Source organism: Limulus polyphemus, unplaced genomic scaffold, assembly GCF_000517525.1.
Source record: "Limulus polyphemus unplaced genomic scaffold, Limulus_polyphemus-2.1.2 Scaffold4997, whole genome shotgun sequence".
Taxonomy (NCBI): Eukaryota; Metazoa; Arthropoda; class Merostomata; order Xiphosura; family Limulidae; genus Limulus; species Limulus polyphemus.
Genome location: NW_013670607.1, coordinates 25,237 through 35,731, shown reverse-complemented (window position 1 = coordinate 35,731; position 10,495 = coordinate 25,237). Strand labels below are relative to the sequence as shown.

At 28.4% G+C, this 10,495-nt stretch overlaps 1 protein-coding gene across 1 annotated transcript in view; it reads right to left on the bottom strand.

Annotated features, from left to right (window-relative positions):
- Positions 1-10,495, bottom strand: part of LOC106471974 (putative ATP-dependent RNA helicase TDRD9) — a gene marked incomplete at its 3' end in the record, with an annotated part of 79,133 nt that overhangs the window by 45,212 nt on the left and 23,426 nt on the right. The window contains exons 7-11 of the mRNA XM_022400583.1: positions 9,106-9,163; positions 8,591-8,675; positions 4,233-4,290; positions 2,160-2,264; positions 1,771-1,868 (exon numbers count right to left, since the gene is read on the bottom strand). Of these exons, the coding sequence (XP_022256291.1) occupies positions 1,771-1,868; positions 2,160-2,264; positions 4,233-4,290; positions 8,591-8,675; positions 9,106-9,163 (404 nt within the window). The remainder of the gene's footprint in view (positions 1-1,770; positions 1,869-2,159; positions 2,265-4,232; positions 4,291-8,590; positions 8,676-9,105; positions 9,164-10,495) is intronic.

Sequence of the window (10,495 nt, the reverse complement as noted above, 5' to 3'; positions counted from 1 at the left end):
ACTAGCCTTGTCTATACGTAAACCGTCTTACCTGATGCCTTGTTGTAGTAAAACCTCTTACCTGATGCCTTGTCATAGTAAAACCACTTACCTGATGCCTTGTCATAGTAAAACCGCTTACCTGATGCCTTGTCATAGTAAAACCATAGCTTTCAAACAGATATAATTTAGCATAACCAACATTTTTTGGAATGAAAAATACTTCTAAAAAACTATAAACAAAGTTACTTATTCCTTAGTCTTCTACACTTCAAATTATATTTCTTATTCATCCATACAGAAGCTGCCAAACAAACTGAATATTACTGCTCAAATCACTTTAGTTAATCTACATTATAAAGACATTAAGAACAACAATACCTGATTATTATAGTGCCTAGGTTAATAAACCTATAATTTGGGATGTTTGTTTTGTGCTTAAGCACAAAGCTACACAATGGGCTATCTGTAATGTGCCCACCATAGGTATCAAAATCAAATTTTTAGCATGACAAGCCCTCATACTTATTAATGAACCTTTAATGAAAAAATTATAAAAGAAATCAATAAATGCAAAAATCCTTAGATGTTGGAACATTTTGTCATTTTAATTAAAAAATATAGCAACTTTTACAATAGCAAAGTTATAAATTTAATAATTACAGCACATCCTATAGAGTCATCATCAGATAAGATACATTCAAAAAGGCAGACGAATTTATGAAAGAACATTATATCGGTTCATGATGTCAAGGACAAGGTTTGTAGGTGACATTTTCATGGAATTTCAATATCTTTGACAATATCAATCTTATAATTTTCAGCTAAATATTAAAGCTTTGCAAATCAATTAATTATCAGACCTATTAATCACTTACATTCAACTAATTGATTATTCTCATGAGACTTGAAAAGTAATATTCAGGAACACCAACTTAAATTATTTCTATGACATTAACCAATTTAACCTTCATTTCAATTATATCCATTGATGCTCTGAATACTTATCAATGTAATTCATGTAATAAATTATATCCATTAATGCTCTGAACACTTATCAACGTAATTCATGTAATCAATTATATCCATTAATCTACCTAACACTTATCAACGTAATTCATGTAATCAATTATATCCATTAATCTACCTAACACTTATCAATGTAATTCATGTAATCAATTATATCCATTAATTTATGTAACACTTATCAATTTAATTCCTGTAATCAATTAATGCTCTGAACACTTATCAATGTAATTCATGTAATCAATTATATCCATTAATTTATGTAACACTTATCAATTTAATTCATGTAATCAATTATATCCATTAATCTATGTAACACTTATCAATTTAATTCATGTAATCAATTATATCAATTAATGCTCTGAACACTTATCAATGTAATTCATGTAATCAATTATATCCATTAATCTATGTAACACTTATCAATTTAATTCATGTAATCAATTATATCAATTAATCTATGTAACACTTATCAATTTAATTCATGTAATCAATTATATCAATTAATGCTCTGAACACTTATCAATGTAATTCATGTAATCAATTATATCCATTAATTAAGCTAATTGCCCAGTTCAACAAAATATCAATACTTCCAAAACACTAAAAAATTTTCATGTTTTCCAAATTTTAAAGATTGTCAATATATTAACATTATTTTAATCCTAGTGTTATTACTTCCACATTATGCTAACATATTAAACCTTCATGTTCACTGATAGAGCATATTCCATGTGTACAAAGATTCAATTTTTTGTTGCTTACTTTCATCTCTGGCTGTCCATAATCATTCAAAACCTTTTCATAAAAAGAATATGGAACCATTTTGTACACTCGACCTTCAGACACTCGTCCAGCTCGACCTACAAACAAAACAGTTATCATAAAAGTTTTAAATTATACATTATTTGATATCACAGGACTTCTAACTTAATACAAGTTAATATGTAATTAAGGTACAGGATTTATCTTGCTAGCGATTTCTTCAAGTTGGTGATTAACATCTTTAGAATGCTGGAAGAATGAAAGCATTAGACAGAAAATACTTTGATAAAGTATTCAATTCTTTATTTTAAATTTAATCATTTTTATTTTCTAGTTTCCAAAGCTTTAATGTTGTTGTTGCTATTCTAATTAATTACTGAATTACTGACCTGATCGTTGTTGGCAGTTGGCTTTGGATGCCCAATCTAACATAAGACATGAATAGTTGGTATCTCTATCACAATATAACGTCTTTGTGAGGCAGAAATCTATCACTATGAGTAAATAAACAATACAAAAAGTATATCAGTATCTTATTCAAGGAACAGCTAAAAAATACAGTTTTATCTACACAGAAATTAGTACCAAGTGTAATGTATCCAGCATTTCTCAACCTCGTGTATGAACCGGTGCTGGCCCATCACAACCACCTTCCCGGTATATGGGACTTCACTAAAACTGTCAGAATATTCATATATAAATTATAAAGGTTTGTGTTTTATCCCAACGCTTTAACATGAGTCAATAAAACCTATCTCACTCAAATAAAAGTTTCAAGTATTCAACATAACACATGTAACATATAAAGAAGAATTTGAATACATTCTTCTTACAGGAAACCTATATGAAGCAAGTTGCTAAATTAGATATCATTAAATTTGCTCCTCTAACAAAACAGAACATAACACTACAGGTGCAACTAATTACTTATCTATCATTTCATAGGACACCAAATGTACACTTAAACTGCAACAAATTTTAAAATCAATCGTAAAAAGGTTTCTAAACATTTACAGAATAAACAAAGTATAATATTATAAAATATAAAGATACAGTATGATATACACTATAATACCACTAAAATATTATACAATATACTATGATATACACAATAATACTGCTAAAATATTATACAATATAGTATGATATACACTATAATACCGCTAAAATATTATACAATATAGTATGATATACACTATAATACTGCTACTAAAATATTATACAATATAGTATGATGTACACTATAATACTGCTACTAAAATATTATACAATATAGTATGATATACACTATAATACCTCTAAAATATTATACAATATAGTATGATATACACTATAATACCTCTAAAACATTATACAATATAGTGTGATATACACTATAATGCTGCTAAAATATTATACAATATAGTATGATATACACTATAATACCACTAAAATATTATACAATATAGTATGATATACACTATAATACCACTAAAATATTATACAATATAGTATAACATTATAAAACAAACACATTCTAACTTTTGGTTTGTCAGGAAGAAATTAAAAACTTCTTTGTACTTCTATATAATGTTAAATGACATTCAAAACAATGAAATAGGGCTATACAGTTTCTACTACATGACATTCAAAACAAACAAATAGGGCTATTCATAGTTTCTACTACATGACTTTCAAAACAAACAAATAGGGCTATACATACAGTTTCTACTACATGACATTTAAAACAAACAAATAAGAATATACATAGTTTCTACTAAATGACATTCAAAACAAAAAAATAAGGCTATACATACAGTTTCTACTACATGACATTCAAAACAAACAAATAAGGATATACATAGTTTCTACTACATGACGTTCAAAACAAAAAATAAGGCTATACATCCAATTTCTACTACATGACATTGAAAATGGCCAAATGGGACTATACATACAGTTTCCACTACACAACATTCAAAACAACTATAGGGGATGAATTTTAGTTGAATGGATGGGAACTGGTTGTTGTAGAAACACAAGTATAGAGGACGATGTTTTGAAAGTTTTCTAGCTTTAGGTCAGTGTGTGTATGATGTTTTTGGTATGGTGGATTGTGAACAGTGTGTTATGATTGTTTGGTTTATCCCTGTTTCTGATTGGAGGAGAGACTTCCTGTAGATTTAATCAATGGTAGCCACATCTGGAATCTCTGTTTAGTGAAGGTTTTATTGAACTACCATAATGTAAAAAGCTTCTTTAATTTTTCTTATCTTCTTGAATTGTATTTTTACAACATGTGGTTACCATCCATTGAACTAAATTTCATTATGAATATACTGCCTAAACAATCTATAATACCACTAAAATATCATAATAGTATAACATTATAAAACAAACACATTCTAACTTTTAGGAGCTATATAAAGTGATAGGTTATAGTAACAAAAATCAGCAGTTAATATACAAGCAGAACAACATACCATATTTTATGTCTGGAACTGTGATTGAGCTCTCAGCAATATTGGTTGACAAAATTATCTACAAGAGAAGATAAGTTAGTATAACTTTGAAAACAGGTGGAAATAAACAGTAAACAGAAAGTATTAAAAAGAATAAAAATGTTAACACATTGAACAACATAGTTTGTTAACCTTGTATCTCCGTGCTATCTAATTTAGCTTACAACACAGTAAAACACACACACAGTATTAACATATTGAACAACAAAGTTTATTTATTCTTTCTATATGAGGTTAGGTGATGTGACCAACCTTTTAATCAAATATGGTATGTGTTCTTTTGTAAAACTTGGCAAGCTTTCAATAAACATTACAGGTATTTTGTACATAAAAAATCAGATTTTTTAACTACATATTTTTACTGACGATTTGCTTGTGAACATAGTCACAGTATTGTTGGCTCTCAGTACAAAGTGATTTAAAATTTGCTTGTGAACATAGAGTCACAGTATTGTTGGCTCTCAGTACAAAGTGATTTAAGATTTGCTTGTGAACATAGTCACAGTATTGTCGGCTCTCAGTACAAAGTGATTTAAGATTTGCTTGTGAACATAGTGTCACAGTATTGTCAGCTCTCAGTACAAAATGATTTTCATGTTAAGAGTAAAAATACTTTTCTTCATTTGACCGACCTCATAATAAAATACAAAATAAATCTAAACTAGCTTTTATTCCTAGAAGAACTGCAAATTGTAACAGGAAACAGGATTTGTTTATCCTAAATAGCACATTTGTTTATAGTTAATTTTATTGTTTTACTGCCACATTAGTTGTAAATACCTTAGCAAGCATGTAGCTCACATTACCATATTAAATGACGTACTCATGAGCATAACCTGTGAACAATTTTTATCATTATTTTTCCCCCATTATCTCACTTCACTATCTAACCTAACAAATTTATAATTTTTACATTTTAGTAACTTTTATGAAAATAAGTAAAACATCTACATGAAAAACAAGATATATAGTATCTTTGACCTCCTGTTTTTTGTTATTGATTGCCAATGAAATTTAAGCCTAATTTTTTTATATTGATTGTACTAGTACACTATAAAATATTTTTACATAAATAATGCACCTACAAACACAGAATAATAACATGCACACAACAATATCCTGTAACTATCATAATTTATCTGTAAGATTCTTAAAATAATAACATGAGCAAAACAATGTCCTGTAACTATCATAATTTATCTGTGACATAAGATTCTGAAAATAATAACATGAACAAAACAATGTCCTATAACTATCATAATTTATCTATAAGATCTTTGAAATAATAACATGCATAAAACAATGTCCTATAACTATCATAATTTATCTGTGATATAAGATTCTTAAAATAATAACATGAAGAAAACAATATCCTGTAACTATCATAATTTATCTGTGACATAAGATTCTGAAAATAATAACATGAACAAAACAATGTTCTATAACTATCATAATTTATCTATAAGATCTTTAAATTAATAACATGAACAAAACAATGTCCTATAACTATCATAATTTATCTATAAGATCCTTATATTTAATAACATGGACAAAACAATGTCCTGTAACTATCATAATTTATCTACAAGATTATTAATATAATAACATGCCCAAAACAATGTCCTATAACTATCATAATTTATCTATAACATTCTTAATATAATAACATGCCCAAAACAATGTCCTATAACTATCATAATTTATCTATAACATTCTTAATATAATAACATAAGCAAAACAATGTCCTATAACTATCATAATTTATCTATAAGATCCTTAAAATAATAACATGAACAAAACAATGTCCTATAACTATCATAATTTATCTATAATATTCTTAAAATAGTAACATAAGCAAAACAATGTCATAAAACTATCATAATTTATCTGTAAGAGCCTTAAAATAATAACATGAAAAAACAATGTCCTGTCATTATCATAATTTATCTGTAAGATTCTTAAATTAATAACATGAACAAAACAATGTCCTATAACTATCATGACTTATCTATAAGATCCTTAAAATAATAACATGAGCAAAACAATGTTCTGTAACTATCATAATTTATCTATAAGATTCTTAATATAATAACATGCACAAAACAATGTCTTATAACTATCATAATTTATCTATAAGATCCTTAAAATAATAACTTGAACAAAACAATGTCATATAACTATCATAATTTATCTGTAAGATCCTTAAAATAGTAACATGAAAAAACAATGTCCTGTAACTACCATAATTTATCTATAAGATCCTTAAAATAATAACATGAGGAAAACAATGTCTTGTAACTATCATAATTTATCTATAAGATCCTTAAAATAATAACACAGACAAAACAATGTCCTGTAACTATCATAATTTATCTATAACATCCTTAAAATAATAACATGAACAAAACAATATCCTATAACTATCTTTAATTGATCTGTAAGATCTTTAAACTAATAACATGCACACAACAATGTCCTGTAATTATCATACTTTATCTATGACATAAGATCCTTAAAATTCATTAAACTTCTTGAACTGAGCACCATGAGAGAAACTGAAGAAAACACAAACAACATTCTGTACTGAAAACACATCATTTAACAGATTATAACTGTCTTTCTATTAGTTATAAATGACTTAGCAGAAAAAGACAAAAATGAATTCCTGACAACTTGTGTGAGAGATAATTTGACAAGTGGGTCTGATTTTCTAGTAAACAAAGAAGACTGAAAATTATAAAAATTAGACTTTGCTTTAGTAATATTTATACTATAATGAGCAATTTACATTAAACTCCATGCTTCATATCGGTAGTAAATAAATTAGAGAATGGATAATATCTAGAGAACAAAGTTACGATTCTCAAACAAAGAAAGACTGAAGATTTATTTAAATATTTCCTTTTAAGCAATTAAAATTCATATAATATTAAGATTTGATTTATTAGCTACATTTTGATGCCAACTTTATAGATAAGCATTGACAATAAAGTAGTTTGATTAAATTTTGAATATAAATCTGTAAAATATCATGTCATGCACACTCTGACTTATCTGTAGCAAGAGGAATAATATTTTATCAGTGCACAAGCACCATCTAAGTTAGTTAACAAACTATTCATTTTATTTAAAGTTCTTGATCAGTCACATCATCAAGCTTTTCTTAGTTTGAAAATGATGCATTAAATAACTTTAGAAATAACTCTAGAACAACAGATTTGTGAAAATAAAACATAACTGAAAGTTACAGAAAAAGTTTGTGAAATATTTATAAGTTTCACACAGATATTCTAATGATTTATAGATTTAATAAAATAATAATTATAAAATAAAATCACATAATTGCACCCCTTTATTACAAACCAATATTATATAAATAATACATTGATGAGATGGAAAAAAACAATGGACATTCAAGTAAAGAAAATAAACAATTTCTTTACCACATCTGTTTACAGTAAGAAAACATTTAATAACTTATACGCTCATTTCAACAGTTTCATACCTGACTCCTTCAAATATAACCTTGTTCTAAATCTTGTAAACAGAGCATATAATAACTGTTCTGACTACTTCTGTCTTTACTCAGAAATTTATAACATATTACAAAGTAATGGTTATCCCCTTAATTCCTTACACTCTATCACACAAACATTTTTAACAAATAAAATAGAACCTACCAAAAAGTCACACTCTGTCTCAAAATATCAAACTAGAGTTTTAAACTCAAACATCAAATTAAAAAAAATAGTCAAACATATTACCCAAAAATTAAGCTACATTAGTATTTATGTATAAAATCAAAGTCATTCTACCCATTCCTAAGCACTCATGGGTCGTATATAAATACATTTATTGTAGGTGTAAAACTATAAGTCACCTACAAATACATACACACTGAGACATGGGAATTTCAGCTGAAGCAGATACAAGCTAACTAATCCACCCGTGTCTGGTATCCAATTGCACAGTGTGAATAACAACCATCTCATACTTCTAGAAAACTTTCAACTTCTTGACTCCAAAACCACAGCTTACAAACTCTTTATTAAAGTAAGCCTCTCCATTTTCATGATCACCCAACACTAAATAATAACATCAACTCTTCCCTGATATCATTAATGTAATCAGTTCCAGATTCTTAGTGTTTATATTTAAAGCCTTTCTTTGTAATGTTTTCTCTTAAGGATGTTATTTATTAAAAATGTATGCCACACGTTTTATTATATATTCCATTATACTGTTATCTTGTAAATCTGAATTGAATATGAATAGTTTCTATGATAATTTCTACTTTAAACATATTTAAGAGCACACACCTTTCGGTAGCCTTTCAGGGGATGTCGAAATACTTGTGTTTGTTCGTCCACAGTTATTGAGGAATGCAGAGGAAGAATCCACCACCTAGTTAAAATGTTGATAAAAATTATGTTGTAAAATAGAAAGTTTGAAAATATGAACTTTGGGGGAGATTTAAGGTATTATTCTAGTTATAAGAACACCACTCTTTCAATATATAATGAGGAAACATTAAAAATTTCAAAAATGGTTAAAAATCTACTCCACTTTATTAAACCACAATTCACAAGCAAAGATTCCAATGTAAGAAACAATGACAGTTTATATTTGGCATGTTTCTAAAACTATGGTCTTTATATACACAAGAAATAATCTAAAAATATTCCTGCAGAAAGAACAGCTAAACTTTTGGATCAGTTTTTCAACATAGTAAAAATTAAAAATATAATCGTTTTGAATTCAAAAATTAGTTCTTACATGATGAATAGATACTTCTGTTACTAGATTTGTTATCATAATAAATATAAGCTCTTACTTTCTAGCATGCATTTCTTCCTTCAGTTTTTCTTCCATCTCACTGATTTCAAAGTAGCCTTAATAAAGAGATGATTAATTTGAAATATACATAACAGGAAATTTTAACTTCAAATCGTGTTTTGTAAGCTTTTATTTCATCACCATAAAACTTGATTAAAACTCCATGTATCTAATTTCACTCACTATAAAGCTTGGTTTTCAATCAAAATCTGTCTTTCACTGAGAAAAGAAGGTTAATAGTACACTTAAAGAACAAGCTGCATCATATCTAGTTCATGAAGAATTTATATCATTTAATATTGCAAACTTACAGATTGAGGGAAGTATAACAACACTTCCAAGGAACAGTGCTCGTATAGCAAAACTTTTAAAGAACTGCAAAAGGACAAAACATTATCAAGGAGGAAAACTTCTATATTCTCTACAGAAGCAAAAAAAAAGAAAAAAAAGTAGAGCTTTTGGCACAGCAGCAAAATTTCACCACTATCTGACAGGAATCAACCACTCTTGGTAGGGATGTCTAATTCACACCGGTACCCGGTAAGAATGTCTAGCCCACACTGGTACACAGTATGAATGTCTAGCCCACACCGGTACCCGGTAAGAATGTCTAGCCCACACTGGTACACAGTATGAATGTCTAGCCCACACCGGTACACAGTAAGAATGTCTAATTCACACCACTACCCAGTAAGAATGTCTAATTCACACCATTACCCTGTAAGAATGTCTAATTCACACCACTACCCAGTAAGAATGTCTAATTCACACCATTACTCTGTAAGAATGTCTAATTCACACCATTACCCGGTAAGAATATCTAGCTCACATCAGTACCCAGTAAGAATGTCTAATCCCCACCCTTACCCGGAAAGAATGTCTAATTCATACCTAACCCAGAAAGAATGTCTAACCCCAACCCTTACCCAGTGAGAATGTCTAATCCACTCTGTTACTCAATAAGAATGTCTAACACACATTGTCACCTGGTAACAGTGTCTAATCCACACAATACCTGGTAAGAATGTCCAATCCACACTGCTACCCAGTATGAATGTCCAATCCATACTGCTACCCAGTATGAATGTCTACACCAGACCATTACTTGATTACCTGACACAATTAACTGAAAGAAAACTGTGTCTACTCCTGATAGGAATATTTAACAAACTCAGCAGCCTAATAGGAATATTTAACAAACTCAGTAATATGACAGAAATATTTAGCCAACACAGTAGCATGATAAGAATATTTAGCCAACACAGTAGCATGATAAGAATATTTAGCCAACACAGTAGCCTGATAAGAATATTTAGCCAACACAGTAGCCTGATAAGAATATTTAGCCAACACAGTAGCCTGATAAGAATATTTAAACAACACAGTAG